Raw genomic sequence first — 20,662 nt, 5'->3', positions numbered from 1 at the left:
AAATTAGTCTTTCCTTGTTATATGTGATTCACTTTTCACATGACTATGGCCTGATCCTCCATTGAGTTACCTTAGGTGTAGGTCAGTGTGATTCCTTGAGGTAAGAGTCACACCAGCATGAAACTGCTGAAGACTCAGGCCTCATGAACTTACAATTACAAATACTGCACTACATTTTTCCCCTTCCAGTATTTGAACTTATTTACTTTTTTAATACTAAACATTTGGTAATCATAAGTTTTCCAGAAGTTCCCACCTGAAATCCCTGGCCATACGAACATTGCATAACAGCTGCAAAAAAATACACAACAGAAAGTTATACAGACTTTTGAAATACTTGGTCTTGACAACAATCTGAGGTTATGTTCCGAAAAGTATCTTAAAGTTTTGAGTGTTGTATTGTCCGAGCATTGGATAAGGCTTTGTATTCCTATACAGTTGTGTTCTCACATTTACAATAGTCATTAGAAGCAAAAACATATCACTACAGAAATGAAAGCCATTGCAAAAACATGTATCTGTAAGAATGCACTCACCAGGCTGTTCATTTTTGAAGATGACGAGCTCGCTCTCTGCTTCCGCAAGCTATGAAGATCTTCTGTGTTTCCGTCCTTTGGTTTTAAGATCATCCTGCTGCTTCCAGCATTGCCTTCTGATGAGGATCTCAGGCGCTTCTCTATGAGTCTGCCTTCTCGGTAAGGACTAAAACTACTGGCAAGATTAACTACAATAGAGAAGAAATCAACATTTACTTGCAAGTATTCACAAAAAATATTTTCAACAGAAAAAAGTCACACTGCTTCACTTATGCTAGTGGCAGCTACTCAACTATTTACTACAGAGCTGTGCTGTTTGTACAAGTATGTAAAATTGTCAGGCCAAGACTAGGCCATCTACAAGGGTCTAGTTCTGTATGTCCAGCCAGTAGACCAGTGTACAATTTCCCAAGATGCAGAAGTCCCTCCACCCTTTTTCTGTTTATTTCTTAGCATATTAGGCCACTGCTCTGTTCAACTGTTTCACACACCCCAACCCCACTGCAGGAACTATTCCCAGTTAATCCATACTGGTGCAAAGAACTTAACTGTCTTCCACTGTTCTTCAGGGCAGACTCAGGCATCAGCTGCCCACAGCCCCCACCAGGCTTCAAGACTTTTAACATAATGCCTTGCACACTTGCCTGCATGGTGGGAAGTCACCCATTTCAGGACTGGAGCTTCATTTAATATAAGTGTATGAGGCACAGAGATACTGGGCTGGGCCTCCATCCTGCTTTCCCACTTCTGCTCCACAGCTGTCCAAACCAAAGCAAGATAACCTGACAGCCACTTTCATCTGTTCTGCAGCTGAGAGGCTGAATCCCAATTCCCAGCCCCAGATAAATGACTATGTTGGGTAAGAAGAGAAGGATTCGATTTTCAGTAGGGCTGTCGATTAAATCCAGTCAACTCATGCGACTAACTCAAAAAAATTAAACATGATTTTAAAAATTAATCACAATTAATCACAGTTTTAATCATACTGTTAAACAATAGAATACTAATTGAAATGTATTACATATTTTGGATTTTTTCTATGTTTTCATATACACTGTATTCTGTGTTGTAACTGAAATCGAAGTGTACATTATTTTTTATTATAAATATTTGCATGGTAAAAATGATAAACAGAAAAAATAGTATTTTTCAATTTACCTCATACATGTACTGAAGTACAATCCCTTTATCGTGAAAGTACAACTTACAAATGTTGATATTTTTTGTGTTACATAACTGCACTCAAAAACAAAACAATGCAAAACTTTAGAGCCTTCAAGTCCACTCAGTCCTACTTCTTGTTCAGCCAATTGCTCAGACTAACAAGTCTGTTTACATTTACAGGAGATAATGCTGGCCTCTTCTTATTGACAATGTCACCAGAAAGTAAGAACAGGCATTTGCACGGCACTGTTGTAGCCGGCATTGCAAGATACTTACGTGACAGATATGCTAAACATTCGTATGCTCTTCCATGCTTCAGCCATCATTCCAGAGGATATGCTTCCATGCTGATGACACTCATTAAAAAAAAGTGTTAATTAAATCTGTGACTGTACTCTTTGCGTGAGAATTTTATGTCCCCTGCTCTGTTTTATCTGCATTCTGCCATATATTTCATGTTATAGCAGTCTCGGATGATGACCCAGCACATGTTGATCATTTTAAGAACACTCTCCCTGAAGCTTTGACAAAACACAAAGGTACCAATGTGAGATTTCTAAAGATAGCTACAGCACTGGATCCAAGGTTTAAATATCTGAAGTGCCTTCCAAAATCTGAGAGAGATGAGGTGTAGAACATGCTTTCAGAAGTCTTAAAATAGCAATACTCCGGTGCGGAAACTACAGAACTCAAACCACCAAAAAAGAAAATCAAACTTCTACTGGTGGCATCTGACTCAGATGATGAAAATGAACATACATCGGTCTGTACTGCTTTGGAGTGTTATCGAGCAGAATCCGACATCAGTACAGAAGCATGTCCTCTGGAATGGTGTTTGAAGCATCAAAGGATATATGAACGTTTAGCGCATCGGGCATGTAAATATCTTGCAATGCCAGCTACAACAGTGCCATGAAAACACCTGTTCTCATTTTCAGGTGACATTGTAAACAAGAAGCGGGCAGCATTATCTCCTGCAAATGTAAACAAACTTGTTTGTCTGAGCGATTGGCTGAACAAGAAGTAGGACTGAGTGGACTTGCAGGCTCTAAAATTTTACATTGTTTTATTTTTGAATACAGTTGTTTTGTACATAATTCTACATTTGTAAGCTCAACTTTTACGATGAAGAGTTTGCACTACAGTACCAGTATTAGGTGAATTGAAAAATACTATTTCTTTTGTTTTTTTAGAGTGCAAATATTTGCAATCAAAAATAAATACAAAGTGAGCACTGTACACTTTGTATTCCATGTTGTAATTGAAATCAATACATTTGAAAAATGTAGAAAACATCCAAAAATATTTAAATAAATAGTATTCTATTATTGTTTAACAGTGCGATTAATCACAATTTTTTAAATCACTTGACAGCCCTAATTTTCATGCATGTGGAAGCAGAGGAGGGATTTTAAAGGTGGGAGAAGCACAAGAGCACAGCAAACCTTGTGGTTCCATAAAACCCTTCCTCCTTTTTTTTTTTAATTGCAGAATGGGCTGATGTTAGTCCAAGATTTTTTTAAATATATCTTTATTATCGTGTAAGTATATACACTTGCCATATTGGTTCCTGCAATCAATTTCTAGTCTAGTCTGATACTCCAAGTAAAATGTGTTTTGCTTTGCATTAATAATTCCCTTTAAATTTTGTTTAATTCACATAAAATCTAAGATCAGTTCACAATGTTTATAAGTACTGTTCTAGAGGAACACAGTGAACACTAAAAAAAAAAAACCCCCACTCACTACTGTTTTTACTTCATCATGTAATACACAATGTAAGACTGCTGTATTTTAAATATGTTTCTCTATTTGTTTCATTTAATCTGTGTATTTGACAGCACTGTGCACATAGTTTCACTTTTTTCCTTGAACAGTCAGACAGTTTCTCATTTTAAATGAGTTTTTCACTGCACACCAACAAAGAGAAATAAACAACAGTAAAAAAAAAGTTTTCAATAAAAAAGTGTGATGGTAAAATCACAACAACAAAAAGACAATGGGCTTGTCTTCATTCAGTGTTAGCTCATGGTATAACCTGAGTGCTGCCCCTAACATGACTCCTTTGCACACACAAAAATCTCTGGCTCGGGTTAGGCGGTGCTTTAAACTCACCTGTCATGGAGTATGTGGGTTGAAGCTCAAGTGCTGCTGGCACTGGTGCTAGTACTACAGTGAGGACTCAGTTACTCTGGGCTGCTCAGACAGACTAACTGTGCAACTCAAGTCTTGTTTGGCAGTTTGACCTCTCGCCTGGAGCTAGGATGACCAGATGGCACATGTGAAAAATCGGGACAGGGGTGTGGGATAATTAGTGCCTATATAAAAAAAAGCCCCAAATATTGGGACTGTCTCTATAAAATCAGGACATCTAGTCACCCTACCTCAAGTGAAGCTAAGTCAAGAGGAGTTAACTTGAGCTAACACTGCAGTGAAGACAAGCCCAATGAGATGCAGGGCAGGAGTAGTACCTAGATGTTTTAAAATCATCTATCTAAATTGACTAGACTACTAAACTGAAGATGGGCCCTCTGACAAAAGCTAGTCTAATGCCTGAATTAGCCTGACAATGCCATTTATCTGATAACCAACATCATACAGTGCCTGAGGTTCCAAAGTGCTGGAACATGTGCAGAAATTCCAAAAGGCAGACCATGGGCCAAATCCGGACCATAAGACGCCTTTGAATGGGCCCCAAAATCTTTTTATTTACTTATCATTATTGCTATTTTTTTATTATTTCTCTGGAGTGTGGCTCTTGACTATACTTTGACCAAGGAATTTGGACCTTGACAAAAAAATAATTGATGAACCCTGCTATACACAAACCCAATTTGCATACAGTTAAGTGCCCAAGCTAATAGGTATTTGTGCTCTCCTAGGAGATTGCATGTAGTCTTTTGTAAATTTTAACAATACATACAGTTTTGCCAAGTCTCTCGAATTTCCTGTGAATAACATGACTTTGGCTCATACTGCAAGCAGTCTCATGATGATGCAGCCTTCATGTTACTTTGGGAAAGCAAAACATGGGTACAATATATCCCCATGCATGCCCTGCAGTCTAGAGGATGGTGTATTTAATTGCAGGAGCAGAGACTATAAATTCTAAAACTGGATTTTCCACTGATTGCTGTTAATATTTCTGGTACTTCACTATCCTGATTATGAGCCAATCTCATACTCCAACCTTGGCGGGTAATTATTATTCACCCATTAGGTAACTGAAATTGCACAAGGTCACTTTAGGCAGAGACGGCAATAGAATTCAGGGCTTTAATTTAACGAAAGCAAGTCTTGGCCATTTTATTTCACAATCTTTCAAAATATGTAGTCTTTCAATATGCAAAATTAGGCACTTCTGTAACTCAAACTAACACAATGTGGCCCCATGTCACCCTCTCGCAGTTAGACTACACTTATGGTGCATCTATACTGGAACAACACACCTGTACTTGGCCCGGGTCAGCTGATTCGGGCTAGCAGGGTTCAGGCTGCCGGGCTAAAACCTGCAGTGTAGACATTTGGGCTCAGGCTGGAGCCCGGGTTCTTAAACCTGGTGAGAGTGGTAGGTCTCAGAGTCTGAACATCTACATTGCATTTTTTAGCCTTGCAGGCGAAGCCCCATAATGCTTAATCAATTGAACCAGGCTCTGAGACTGAGTGCCCCAGGTTTTTTATTGCACTGTAAACGTATCCTTAGAGTTTTTGACTCTGCTATACTTCATCCTAAAAGATGTGATTCTTCAGCTCAAGTACCACAAGGTCATGCTTTTACAAGCAGTGATCTGGGGCTCCATGCCTCTAGATGAGTCAAACAGGGGCACTGTTACATTTGGCAATGCCATTTGCAACCACTAGACCACCGCCTGCTCCCACAGCCAGGAACAGAAACCATGAATCCTGATGCCTAGTGTTCTATGGTTGTCTCCAGTATTGCCAACCTCAAGAGATCAAAAATAATAAGTAAGACTCCCCGCCCCCCCACACACACACACAGAGCCCTCCCAAAATCAAGAGATTCATTGGCCAAAATTACTTGAATCATAAATTTGCAAGAGTTGGCAACTCTATCATCGTCACACACATTGAGAGTAGACCGAGTAAGCTAAAAATCCCAAGACAGATAAAAAAATATGGATTTAACCTTTCAAAAACAAAAGCACAAATGTTGGTTCTTTTACTTTTTGGGTTTACAGTACTGCAAATGTGTAAAGCTACTTTACAATTGTGAACACCTCTTTCAGGAGAATCAAGAAAAAAATCCACGTGACATACCTTTAGAGTGATTTATTTCATGTCCCTGTTGTGTTTTAAAGGATCGGAATTCAGAGGAGGAGGGAATAATCTTCGATTCTGTTACAGGAATTGTTTCTCTAATATACTCAGATAACGTTATTTCATGTTGGTCCCCACATAATCCACTAGCCTTTGGCGAGCATTCCACTGTTGTTTCTTCATGATGTAACACCAAAGTTTCTAACTGTGCACCTGCTGAGTTAATTTCTCCTATGTGCCTGGCATCTTTACCAGGAAGTTCAGTGGCTTGCAATAATACTTGTGTTTGATTAGCAGCAGTATTTTTAGGTAAGGTATTTGATTCAGTACTACAAAAGCTTGTATGATTCACAGGAGATATAACAGCAGACTGGGAAGTATTTTCTACATGATCTATTTTCCTCATATAAGCAACAACAGGACTGAGGAAAATCTGAGAGGTAGAAGTATTATTGTCTAAGTTCTTTGTGTGTGGCGCTGTGTTTCCACTATTGGGCACCATGTCAACTTCTGAGAAAGAATCTTCAGTCAAGGCTAAAAATTCCGAAGGTGTCTGGACTGTGGTGAGGTCTGCAGAAAGTTGTGGTGATTGCAAAGAACTTCCTGCACATTCTGTTATCTCAGCAGAACATGATGGAGAGGACCTTACTGTTATGGGGTCGCTTTCAACATATGGTTTAATCTCCAACAAGCATCCAGACTGTTGTACACAGGAAACTGACTGGCTCTGGGGGACGGGCTTTGAAAACCTGTAGTGTGATGAGAAAGATTTCGGGAGAAGTTTCCGTGAGGATTCCTTAATAGATCGTCTACTATGCTCCTCTATAAAGCCAGAGTCATCACCCTCGTTTTTTCCAGAACGAATGCAATTTATAAAGACATTCTTATTAGTTGATGGCTCTTTCCCCTTTTCGAAGTCCTCGGTCAAGGATCTTGTTATCTTCTTGCTCCGTGAACTGCTGAAATCAACTGAATGCCTCCCTCTGCTTTTAACATGTTCTTCCAAGCTTGTTTTTTGGAAATCGTTGTGAGCTGACTGAGCACCATTTGAAATACTTACATTCTGGCTTGCAGATTCAGACTTCTGTTCACGCCCCTTCTTGCTATGGAAGCTGATGGAAGGTGTGCGGAATATGCTCCTTCGCTTGCCTGTACTACCTGAGCTTGAGTTGGTGCTGGAGGGAGAGGAGCTATGGACACCCACAGTATTAATGGAGGAGGGTGAGGAAGGAAGGGAGTCATGTCTTCGACTAATACTTCTCCTGAATATTGGCAGTCGAGACACAAGAGTTGCACGTCTTGATCCTGAGTCCCCCATCAGGACCTGAAGTGTTTGGGACTCTAGACAGCCAAGACGCCAATCTGGGATGAGGGGAAAAAAGATGTGTTTTAATACATCAACCTAAATCTTTGGGCAGGCACATTTTAAAATTTATCTGAAGATATGAAAATGTGAATGACAGTTTTATTATAAAAGTCCATTTTAAATACAACTGGAAGTTGGTGCATTTATTTTATTAATGACACTTAGAATAACAATATACAGTTCAACAGGTCTGAAGGTCTGAAACCCCTGCAATCAAGCAGAAGATTAGCATAAATAGTATCACATACCGTAATTTTTTTTAATACTCTATGCAAATGTTATTTGTTCCTATCACTTTTGCATCATGTCTACTTCTAGATTATAAACTCTCCCTTTTCTATGGTCCATGAGGGGCCAAGCATTTTTTTGGCCACCTAAAGTCTGGCATTTACAATGGAACCCAAAGAAGTTAGGTGCTCAGCTCACACTAAAGTTCAGTGTGGACTGTGTGCCTAATTCCCTTGGGTTCCTTTGAAAATGAAGGCAAAACTAAATCAACTACAAGCTATATGAATAATCTCACAGGAAAGGAAATACCAGGTCTTGAGTTAGACAACTTCATGCTCTAACATTAAATTCTTCCTAGGCTCTTTTCTAGTCTAGTTTTGTATTGTTAAATATTTATGATTATATTTCTGCATTTATATCCTACAGATTTCCTTTTAATGTTTTACTGGACTCACTTAGTAATTTATCACTCTCTTTTATATTAAATTTCTTTTAAAATTAATAAAAACAATTTAAAGTAAAAAATGACAGAAATATCTCTGACCTAACTAATAGAAGCAGATCCTGATCAGCACAGCAGCTGGACTTCAGGAAAACGCAGCTGCAGTATAGATATAGGAAGCCTTGTACTATGGATGCAGATCCACAAACAGAAAAATAGCGACATATGTCACATGGCCATAACAAGAAGCAAGGCTGTAGATCTGACTTTTAGATAAGACTTCAGCTGGAGTTAGGAGCAATCAGCACCTTTTTAAAAACTCAGGCAATGTATCTTAATTGTTCTCCATGCCCACTGAGGGAAGGACAAGAAGTAATGGGATTAGTCTGCAGCAAGGCTGGTTTAGTTTAGATATTAGAAAAAACTTTCTAACTTGATGGGGAATTAAGTTCTGGAATAGGCTTCCCAGAAAGGCTGTGGAATACCCATCATTAGAGGTTTTTAAGAACAAGTTGGACAAACATCTATCAGGTATGGTCTACATTTTCCTGGTCCTGCCTCAGCACATGGAGCTGGACTTGATGGCTACTTGAGATGCCTTCCAACTCTACATTTCTATGATCCATACAAAGATTCTAGATCGAACTGGAGGAAAAAAAGTAAGGAAGTAAAATAATTATATTGCCCAAATGCCCTAAAGAAATGTAGATACAAAAAAACACACTAAGTAAATAGCCATGAGCAACATTAAGAAAAAATGGGAAAAAAGTCAAGGAACGGTAAAACTAAACCAGCAAAAGGTATGTCATGACATAGGAAGAGAATGATTAACAACAAAATTAGTTCATAGAATCTTCGTTGATGACTAGTCTTTGCATTGTACTTTCTGCTCCAGCAGCAAGAGGTTGGTAAGGTTACAGTTTATGCACGTACACCCAAGTAGACACAGTATCAGGATTCACAAAGACCAGAAATCAATAAAGCAATTCTGAAGTTTAAGATGAAAGCTGCACCCTGGGAATGATAACTAATCTCTCTTCTTTTTTTTTTAATTACATTTGATGACAACGTAAGAGCTTGAGGTGGATACTACTGAGGTTTCAGCTGAAATCAAAACACAAATTTGAATACAATTCTTACCGGAGAGGATGAAGCTATTTTAAAAGGGCTACAGAAAATCAAATGCAAAAAAACTATTTCTGTACATTATTGTATAATCACTTAAGGCCAGGTCACACCGTAGTGTTTCTGTTACTGGGTGTGTATGAAAGATACACATACACAGGAAGTTCAGAGATTGTGCAACTACACTTCTACCCCGATATAACACGATGCGATATAACATGAATTCGGATATAACGCGGTAAAGAGGCACTCTGGGGAGGGGGCGGGGGGGGCTGCACACTCCGGTGGATCAAAGCAAGTTCGATATAATGCGGTTTCACTTGTAACATGGTAAGATTTTTTGGCTCCCAAGGACATCATTATATCGAGGTAGAGGTTTATTTGCTTATATTTGAAGAATTCACAGTAATTCACTCTGTCCTGCCTATCCACCGAGCATACCGTTGCCTTCTCCAGAAATAGAGAGACAGGATCTAGAGGACAGAATGAGCTTACTTTTTCCAACTGACCTGCGCACACTAGGCTCAGCTTTACCAGCTGGGCACAAGAACTGATAACTATTGCTAGAGGCATTGTATTCTTTCATGGGGTCTGTGCATTCTGCTCCTCCTCACCCCTTAAAGGAAGGATACAGAAAAGCTGTCAACACTGATTTTTGCTGAGGATGACAACAGAATTGCAGACATGTAAAATACAAACCAATCATAACATACAGGTTTCCCAGATATACATTGATTGACCAAAGATCCAACTTCATAAACAATTTCTCTAAACCTCTCCAACCAGACAGACAGAGATACACTCTCTCTCACCCTCTTTCTGTCTCTTTAGATACACATATACTGTGGCCATATCCTTCCTCCATGCTGCCTACCAGCATGGCACAGTGTGGCAACGGCTCTGCCTCTGTTTTCCTCCTGGTCTCCAGCTGATCTACCCATCCTCCTCCATTTGCCAACTCAAGTTCATTTAGCCTTACAGCAAAATCATGCCAGTCCCAACCTTTCCAAGGTACTCAAAGTCCAAACTCAACACATAAAACCACACATTCTTCCATCCCTCTCGGGCTGACTCCTCAGCAGACTCTTCACCCTACCCAGGCTCTGCAAATGAAGAAGAGAGTTAATGCTGATATTCCACCTGGATGGGTCCAAGCCTACATCTGATAGAAGCAATCTTACTTCCCAACCCCAGCCAGCCTACTCTCCCATGAGAGCTAAAAGTCTTCTATCCCTGCCAGCCAGGGACGAACAAGCTGTGCTCTCCCTTTTGAGACCCCCCCTTGAATCCTGACATCTAATTCAGGTGTTGCAGGGTGAGGCCCTGGCAGCTCAACTCGTTTGCGACTCATGTGGGGTTTGTACATCCCTGGGACAATGTATACTACATACAACATCCACTCATGGTACATCTCCGGTATAACTGCTGCAATATTTCCTCATCCCCTCCCGTTCACACACTCTGTTTGTTTTGGGGTGAGTGGGGGAGGAGAGGTGGTGTATTTGGAAAGGAACATTGATTAGTAGCTCCAGGAGGCCTGGTCTCATGCTCTCAAATTTTGCTATATCAGTGAAGAGATGATTGGGCCAATAGGCTGCTGCTTGAGCTTGGATCTTCATGGATATGAACTGCTCCTGCCCCTAGCAGCATTAGTGGCTGACCAAAACTGAAGACACAAGTCCACAGTGAAGGAGTGGTGTGGCTCAGAACGCTTTCCCTGTTGCCCTCAGTCTCTTCTCCGCCTTGTGTTCCCTCCAACTTTAGTAAACACTGCCATAGAAGAGATGCTGGGTGGGATATGGCTGTATATAGCAGATTTTATCATATGGTGGTGGGGGACGAGAGGGGAAAGAGATGAATTGCCAGGGAAAACTGAAAGAAACTAATTGTTTCCTTGGCTCTACTACTGTCAGACCAGGGAGGAACCTACAAAATAGTGTCTTTCTGGGAGACCTTCTGGTATTCCTAACCATGTTCTGTAAATAACGGAGGAATTGGAAGCCCTGGAAGCTACCACTTTGCTTCAATTGTTTCCTGCTGTGAAAGAGTTGCAGGGAAAGCGGTTACTTCTTTGCCTCTAGGATGTTAGAAATTAATGCACTGGAATGGGTTACCTAGGGAGGTGGTGGAATTTCCATCCTTAGAGGTTTATAAGGCCTGGCTTGACAAAGCCATGGCTGGGATGATTTAGTTGGTGTTGGTCCTGCTTTGAGCAGGGGATTGTACTAGATGACCTCCTGAGGTCACTTCCAACCCTAATATTCCATGATTCTATGAATGCCTCATCAGAAACTCTAACTGAAAGCAAAGAAATGGTGAGTGTTAAGTAATAGTATATGAAAGCTGAATTAGTCAATCACTATCCCTAGTTTTGGCCAAAGAAATCAGTTTCACTGTAAGAACACTGAAAACTTAGAAAATAATGAGGAGAGTATACAGTTACTAGCTGTTTGTATCCTGAAACAGACAGCTATAAAAAAAATATAGAGGGCAAATGGAGGAAAGGGAAGTTGATAGTAACGAATATAAAGCAGAAGCTAGGAACTCTAAACAAATGGTAAGAGAAGCAAAAGGATACAAGGAGAAATCTATGGCCAGCAGAGCTAAGGATAACAAGGAGGAGGTTTTTTTTTAATGAAGTATATCAGGAACAAAATGAATCCTGACAATGGTATTGGTCCATTACTTGATGGAAATGGCAAAATTATCAATAATAATGCAGAAAAGATAGAAGTGTTAACAGTTACAGTAATTAATCATTGGACCATTTTATCAATGGTTTTACCAGAGATTCTCCATCACTGACAATTTTTAAATCAAAGTTGAATATTTTTTCCAAATTATCTGTTCTAGGAATTCTTTTGGGGAAGTTCTATGTCCTGTGTAATACAGGAGGTCAGACTAGATGATCACAGTGGTCCCTTCTGGCCTTCGAATCTCTGAATCTACACAGACATTATTGGTTACAGTGATGATTTTACAGGTGTCTGAAAGCAAGTTTCAAATTGATTTCAGTTCACAGATATAGGCTAAAATTTTTCATGAATTTTGCCATTTGTTTCAGTGGGATTATGAGTTGCCACACATGTTCTAACAAGGTGTGAGATAGTCTCTTTTATACTGGACACCTAATCTTCACTTTCAGCATAAATATTGGCATCTGCCATTTTACAACAAAGGAATTTGATGAAGTACAACTCATGTATCTACACCTCTTCCACACCAAACAGCACATTGTCCATATCAAATCCCCTCACTCCAAGTAACATTGCTCCTTGTGCGGCCCCAAAATACAACAACTTAAAAGTTATTAAAGAAACACATATCATGCAGAAAAGGTAACTTTGTCAGATCATTTAAAAGGGTATTGTGGAATTTTCTAATGGGCTGCTTATCAGATAAACAAGCCTGATTGAATTTGTAAGACTCACTCTTAGAATTAAACTATAATCTGAATGTGAGGTGCTATCAACGGAGACAACAATAGAAAAACATGCTGAAGAAAATACAAATCAAATATTTGAAAACCAAATTGAATTTCAGAGCAGGATAAATGCGAGATTACTTATCTGCTCTTCCTCAGCCACTTGGATGGAGCTCTGAACTACATGGCCCTATGACAAAACTAGTGCAAATGCAGAAGAGAAAAAGTGAACAATATGTTTTCCCTCTTAGAGAGGCAAGGTGAGAGAGGAAATCTCTTTTACTGAACCAATTTCTCTTTATGAAAAAGAAAAGCTTTCAAGTTTACCCAGAGCTCCCTGTAAGCTAGAAAGCTTGTCTCTCTTTCACCAACAGAAGTTGGTGCAATAAAAGATACTACCTCACCCACCTTGTCTCTAGTAACGTGAGACCAACACAGCACTTATTATTCCAGCACACAGAGAGCCATAAGGACTCTACAATCAACCAACAGCTTGTCTACACAGGGCATTAGTCTGCACCAGAGGGATGTAAATTCCAGTGTTCACTAGAGTGTTGCACACTAACTGGCCCCTGTGGACGCTGCGGGCACACTAAAAGGTCCCTAGTGTACATTAATGTAGTCCCAAAACAGTACTACATTAACGCTCAGTAGGAAATTTTTAGTGTGTGCTAGCAGAGTCTGCACGGGCTAGCTAATGTACAACACACTTGTCAGCACTAGAATTTACACTCCTCTGATGAAGACTAATGCACCATATGGACAAGCCCGTAGGTCCTGATCATGCAAATACACGTCTGGTCACTTACAGAAGGTGTACCAGTTTAATTTAATTTGGGGTTTAATTGGTCTAGTTACATTGAAGAAAAAGGCTGTGTGAATGCCAGTATAAATCAGACTCATTTCAGTTTAGTTTACATTAAGTCAACTCAGTCTTTATAATAAGATCCCACGATTATCATCCAGAGTCACTCTGAACCCTATTATGTCTGTTGTGTCAGCGTGAAGCAATAGAAACAGCTACAAGCATGATTAAGAGCTCTTTTTGTTCAGCATATCACCAGGCTGAATCATCACTGGGATTCATAGTCTGCTACCATCCCATTTTTAAGTACTCAACCATTTTTACTTTATGAATTGCACCCACGAAGGAGCATGGGCTTTCAGCTACAGTAAGGCATGTAGCTATGTCCTGCCAAGAGTACTAGACCATTATGATATCTAAAGTAACACAACCAATCAACACCCTTACTCTACAGCTAATTTGCATGCAACAATTTTATTGGCAGTATGAGGCAGATTGCATGGATGGTGTATTACTTGACCCCAGTGCCACAGTTCTTCCATGTTACCCCCCACTAGCACACACAGTAACTTCTCACAACAGCGCATACCACCCGCACAAGTCAACACAACTCTTCCAGGACTGTCTCTCTGAAGCACTGAGCGTCTGTTGAGTCAGTGTGAAGCAATGGAAATTGCTATGAGCATGGTTCAGGGCTCTTTTCTTGTGAGAACAAGATGAAACATCAAAGTCTGAAGGCTCTGTGGAGGTTGTGTGGATATCTGTCATATCCAACAATTCCATCAAGACATCATATGTGCTCTCTTGTGTTTGTATAGTCCAGTCCATGAGAAGCAAAATCATAAAAAAGTAATGCACAGGAATGTGCAGGCTTCCACTGAAGACTCACCATGAAGCTTGGCCTTTTTTTCAATCCATTTTTCATGTCTGTCTTCCTCAAAGTGTTTACAACCTTAATTAAAACCTGCTGTCCATTCATATCTGTCCATGGCTAGGGCTTCAAAAATATCAATATTTTTGCTGCATGAGGTGAGAACCTGCTTACGGATGTCTTTGAAGTGTTTTGGTTGACCACTCTTCTTACGCTTTCCAAGTTTCAGCTTGCCATAGAAAACCTTTTTAGGAAGTCTATCATCGTCTATTCTGATAAGACAACCTGTCCATCTAAGCTCATCTTTGATAATCATCACCTTGGTGCTGGTTGTTTTTGCTCTTTCAAGGATATTAATGTTTGAGAAGACATTCTCATCAGTGGAACTTCAGGACAGAGCGGAGACAGAGCTTGTGAAGTTCAAGTTGCTTAATGTGTCAGCGGTAAAGTGTCCAGGTTTCACACCCATAAAGGATGCTTTCACTTCTGCATTGCATATAATCAGTTTTGTTGACTGTTTGATGGTGTGCCGCTTGAGTATCCTAGGGTGAGGTCTTCCAAGAACTTTTGTTTTTGAAGTAAGCCTTTGGAGATTAACGAGCTTTTCATCACTCCAGTACCTTATATCAATTCCCTTTTGAATGTCATCCATTGCATAATTCAGAATGCCTGCAAAGAGGAGACCGAAAAGGGAAGATGCCAACACATAACCTTTTTCATCCCGTCAGATATAGGAAATGGTTTAGGAAGGCCACCATCTGAGAGTACTTGACCTCTCATGTCTTCATGGAATTGACATGACTTTAACAAATTTGGTGGGGCAGTCAAACTTTTCTAGAATTTTCCAGAGGCTATTCCTGCTCAGTGTTACACACTCTTTTTAGATCAAAGATGACAGCATATAATGCCATGTTTTTTGCCCCCAATACATTTTTCCTGAATCTGTCTCACAATCAAAATTGTTTTTGTGGTGCTCTGACCAAATCTAAAGCCACATTGGGTCTCTAGTAGAAAGTTCTCTGATATTGTTTTGACAAGAAAATGGAGCAAAATATTGGCAATTTTTTTACCACACACAGATAGCAGAGAGATAATCCGATAGTTACCCTAGTCAGATTTGTTATCTTTTTTAACTACAGTTGCATCTTTGTAGTCCAAAGGAATTTTCTTTACTTCCCCATCCTTAATTATTTAATGTAGTTAGTTCACAGTTTTGGAGCATGCAAGTTTAAAGATTTCAACTGGTGTACTGTCTTTGTCTGGTCATTTTCCTCATTTTCTTTGTTTGATAACTTTTTGCACTTCCTCAAAAGTAGCCAGCTGGGCCATTTCTTTGTATATGGGATACTGTGTCAGTTCTTTTAGCACCTGTGGGTTGACAATAGAGGGATGGTTGAGTAGCTCAGTGATGCCTCTCTTTTCCTCAATTAAGGTAAATGCATCTCAACTCATTAGTGGAGCAGGTCCAGATTTCAAAGGACTATAAATGGACTTCAGGGAATCATAAAACATCCTTGTGTTGCTAGTATCAAAATAATACTTTATTTCTTCTGCTTTCTTTCCCACCAGTTATCCTGTAGGACACAATACAGCCTTTGAATCTTGGCTTGCAAGTTCTTGAATTTCTCCCTCTTTGATGTTGATTCTTTTTCATTTTGCCAAGACAAACACATCTTTCTTTTCCTTGAGGATCTTTTAAGATTTCATCATCATTTTCATCAAACTAATCTGGTCCCATCTTTAGTTTCTGCCTAGAGTGTCTTCTAAGTTTTGAACAACAGAAAATTTGAATATATTCCACTTTAGGAGTGCATTATGGGGTGGTGATGTAATGCTATCCCATTTCTCCTCTACATTCTCCCTTAGTTTTGATGAAGAAATGAATACCTTTGCTATGTTTAGTTTTGGTTTAACCTGTTCAATATTATTTTGCTGATGGACAACAGCATGTAAATTAAAAATAGCTCTGATCTTCTGCTGGTCAGTCCAACGGTTTGCCCTTTGCATTGCTCTGGTGGTCTTCAAGTCACTGATGTTCCTTTGCCTGTATAATGACATAGTCAATCAGGTGCCAGTGCTTTGATCTCAGATAGTGTGAACAGACAGCAAGTGTGAAAAATTGGGATAGGGTGGGGGGTAACAGGAGCCAATATAAGAAAAAAAGATCCAAAAATCAGGACTGTCCCTATAAAATCGGGACATCTGGTCACCCTAATCTCAGATGCATCCAACAGGTTTTATATTTATCAACTTGCCTAAGGACTGTGTTGGTAATAAGGAGCTCGTGCTCAGCACACTTGCTGAGTAGGAGGAGACCAGTGCTATTTGTTTTTTCCAACTCCACTGCTCTTCATTACTCCACTCCAAGCCTCACTCTATTTTCCAACTCTGGCATCAAAATTTCCTAGAAGTCTGAGTTTTTCTTCATTAGGTATAGATGTAATTATATCATCCAAATCAGAATAGAATTGATCTTGTGTTTCTTCTGTACTGTTCATGGTTGGAGCATAAGCAGCATGTTGCAGTTGCAAGGTGACCATTGATCAGAGAAGGTGGGAATAGAAGACACATGGGTAACAGGTCGTTGTGCCTCTAGTCAAGGAGCAGCTCTGTGAACAAACTTTGGGGAAAATGTACAAAGAGCAACACTGCTCACAACAACATATCACATGGAAACAAGAGGCCGCTTTCTGCTTCTTTTTTTGAACACAAGATTTTATGAATTACATCTGTTTGACAGCACAAGCTTTTAGCTATTAGTAAATAAATATTTCCTAATTAACTTAAACTGACATATGCCTGGTTTAAACCAAGATCAGTATCCACACAGCCTTTTGCAGTGGTTTAATTAAATCAGTTTTACAGACATTCAGTTAAACTAGTGCAACTTTCTTGGCCTGGCTAGCCCAGAATGATTATGTACATGAGCAGCCTCCATGGAGCTCAGGGAGACTAATGACATACACAAGCGTTAACAGAAGTAGACTGTAGAGCTTTAACCATTTAATTAAAAGGGGCAAAATGTTTTCTTGTCCTTGGTATATTGTCAAAAGAACCCAAACACTGGACTTCCTCCTGTGAAAACCTAGTGCAGAGTGTAGTCAGCAAAGAACTGCAACTCTTGCTAGTGCTTCTGAACACCAGTAGATGGAGTACTGAACCCAATCTTTTTTTTTGCAGCTAAATATGGAAACACAACAGTCAGTGTCTTTTACGCTTATTATGGCCTTTGGAATCAATTTTAGGATCTGGATTTATACAGAATATTTCACTTTATCACAATTCTGTTTACATACTAAAATTTGCAACATGCTCACTCTACTTTGAAGTTTAAGGTCACAAACACCACAAATACCCCTTTTATAACAACCAAAGTGTTACCAAATCTTGCCATTTAATCATGAGACTCGTGATATGTGGCACTTTTCTTCATACTATATGGTGTTTTATATACAATATATGTGAGACTAATGTAAACAACAAATTATAAACAGAAGGCAAACTTATATCCTCACTTGACGTACAGTGCACATAAAGTGAGCAGCGATCACTATGTAATAAAAGATCTGTAGATGCTCAGATTGGAAGCTCTGCTTGTCTCCCACAAAACACCTCCCCCCATATCAAATGTTATTTATTCCTTCTTATCTATAATCATGTTACAATTTACAGAAAACACTCAAATAAAACCCAATGGATACATTTAAGTATTTCAAAACATTCAAGTCATGCTGCAAAACAAAATTCCTAAAACAATGATCCTGCCATTGCACCTTCATGGGCAGACTACAGTGTCCATGTAGTACCCCACTGACTTAAATGGGCCCCCACATAGTTTGTATCCGTCAGTGCAACAAAAGTTGCAGGATTGGGGCCTAAATACATAACATCTGCAGTGCTTGCAAGCTATTACTTATACCCACACTAGCTCCTAAAAACCAGAGACATGTTGTTCTGGGCACTGTACACAAAGAGACAGTCCCTGCCCCAGATGCAGTAACATACCTCAGCATGCTGGCTATTTTTAAAAAAAAAACTAAAAACAAAAATAATAGTTCCTCTGAATATTAAAAGGCTTACTAATAATTTTAACAACAACAGATGGTCTCATTAACCACTGATTTTGTAATACATTGTTGGAAGTATCAGTAAAGTAAAATTACTTTACACCTACTGGATAGATTCACTAATTGCAAAAGGCTAAATTGCTGTAACTGAGAATTTGGTTTTTTGCCAGTGAGAAGAGTGAGATTCCCTCCCACTCCTCCCAGTGTAAAAGCTTCCTTTTTGTTTGTGAACACCAGATGTTCTTTTTTTTTCTTTAAATGGAAGGTACAATATATGAAAGAACTCACAAATTTCAGTCAGGTGGAATAGAGGCAACCAGCACATTCGTTTCTACCCTGAAATTGTTTAAACTATTTTCACAATATGACTATCTGGAGTTCAATTTTTTGATCTTTATACTTGTACATCTACAAAAGAGTTGTGTACTTAATACAGGTTGCCAGGTAGACAGAGACACACAGAGGTAGATAGGCATGCATACGTGCACGCGCACACACACATTTGCTTTTAGTACTGACAATTGTTTTTGCAAAGAACATTTTGCTCAGTTGAAAAGTAAGGACACTGAACCCCAGTTTCCAAAGACAGGAAGGTGACATTTCCTTCAGCGTTCACATCTCTCCTTACTTTCAAAGGCACTCAGAATTTTACCTTCTGCTTACGTCTCTTCCTTCTCTCTCCTCTTGAGCTCCCTAGACAGACCACTTGCTTTCCTCATGACCCTCCCACTTTTTCTCTTTTTGCTAATAATAGTGTCTTCTTTAACACCACTTGGTATGCCCAGATCAGACACCCTACTTATTTACAGGAAACTGCTGCCCATTTTCTGTTTCAAAAAAATCAGTACACCTGCACAGTCCATGCAACATTTCAACCGAACTGACCATACTCTCAGAGTATTTGTACTGTAATGTATTTAACTTGTGCAGTCAGTCTAAGCTCTAGGAAAGGGACTTATCTGCTCATCACATTACACCCATTGTATGTTGCTCACGGACTCAGACTTTAAGGCCAGAAGAGAACACTATGATCATCTAGTCTGACCTGCTGCACGTTGCAGGACACAGAGCCTCACTCATCCTCTCCTGTAATAGACCCCTAACCCCTGGCTGAATTACTGAAGCCCTTAAATCATGATTTAAACACTTCAAGCTACAGAGAATCCACCATTTATTCTAGCTCAAATCAGCAAGTGACCCTTGCCCCAAGCTGCAGAAGGAGGCAACTCTGCTAATCTGATCTAGGGGAAAATTCCTTCCCAACCCCAGATATGGCAATCAGTTATACCCTGAGCATGTGAGCAAGACTCACCAGCTAGACACCTGGAAAATAATTCAGGGTAGTAACTCAGAGCCCTCTCCATCTAATATCCCATTAGCAGCCGTTGGAAATATTTGCTGCTAGAAGTGGCGGATGGGCCATATGCCATCGTTTGCAATCTAATTTTACCATCCCCTCCATAAACGTATCAAGCTCAGTCTTGAAACAAGTTAGGTTTTTTGCACCCACTGCTCCCCATAAAAGGCTGTTCCAGAACTTTACTCCTCTGATAGTTAGAAACCTTCTTCTAATTTCAACCTACATTTCTTGATGGCTAGTTTATATCCATTTGTTTTTGTGGCACTTAACTTCAATAACTACTCTCCCTCCCTGGTGTTTATACCGCTGATGTATTTATAGAGAGGAATCATATCTCCCCATAGCCTTTGTTTGGTTAGGCTACACAAACCAAGCTCCTCAAGTCTCCTTTCCTAAGGGAGGTTTTCCATTCCTCTGGTCATACTTGTAGCTTTGCCTTTCTCTGCACCAGGTCCAGTTTGAATTCCTCTTTCTTAAACACGGGAGACCAGAGCTGCACACAGTATTACAGATGAGATCTCACCAGTGCCTTGTATAACGGTACTAATTCTTTCCTATCTCTACTAGAAATACCTTGCCTGATGCATCCTAGCATTGAATTGTCACGACTGCATCACATTGGCATCACAGAGCCATTCTGTCATTGACCAATACACCTAGGTCTTTCTTGTCTTCTGTCGCTTCCAAGTGATGTGTCCCCAGCTGACAGCAAAAAGACCAATCTTTGAGAAACTCCACTAGTAACAGCCCTCCAGGCTGACAGTATGACCGACTGTCATCTCCCCTTTTACCAGTTCCTTGACCACCTTTCAATTTTCATATTGATCATCATCTTCTCCACTTTAACTAATAATTTTCCATGTGAAATGGTATCCAATGCCGTACTGAAATCCAGGTAGATTAGATCTACTGCCTTTGTTTTGTCTAAAAAATGAGTTATCTTTTCAAAGAAAGAGACCAAGTTGGTCTGCAATGATTTCCCTTTTGTAAAACCAT

General features: G+C 39.7%; 1 protein-coding gene across 5 annotated transcripts in view; it reads right to left on the bottom strand.

Annotated features, from left to right (window-relative positions):
- CCSER1 (coiled-coil serine rich protein 1) overlaps positions 1–20,662 on the bottom strand; it is a 1,165,803-nt gene that overhangs the window by 1,040,871 nt on the left and 104,270 nt on the right. For all 5 annotated transcript variants that reach the window (XR_007773146.1, XM_050944018.1, XM_050944020.1 and 2 more), the window contains exons 2-3: positions 5,979–7,340; positions 537–724 (exon numbers count right to left, since the gene is read on the bottom strand). Coding sequence is in view for 4 of the 5 variants with exons in the window: in XM_050944018.1 (XP_050799975.1) it covers positions 537–724; positions 5,979–7,296 (1,506 nt within the window). In the remaining variant the exon portion in view is untranslated. The remainder of the gene's footprint in view (positions 1–536; positions 725–5,978; positions 7,341–20,662) is intronic.

Source organism: Gopherus flavomarginatus, chromosome 3 (assembly GCF_025201925.1).
Source record: "Gopherus flavomarginatus isolate rGopFla2 chromosome 3, rGopFla2.mat.asm, whole genome shotgun sequence".
In the NCBI taxonomy this organism is placed as follows: domain Eukaryota; kingdom Metazoa; phylum Chordata; order Testudines; family Testudinidae; genus Gopherus; species Gopherus flavomarginatus.
The sequence above is the reverse complement of the archived record's forward strand: the minus strand, read 5'-3'. Positions and strand labels throughout refer to the sequence as shown.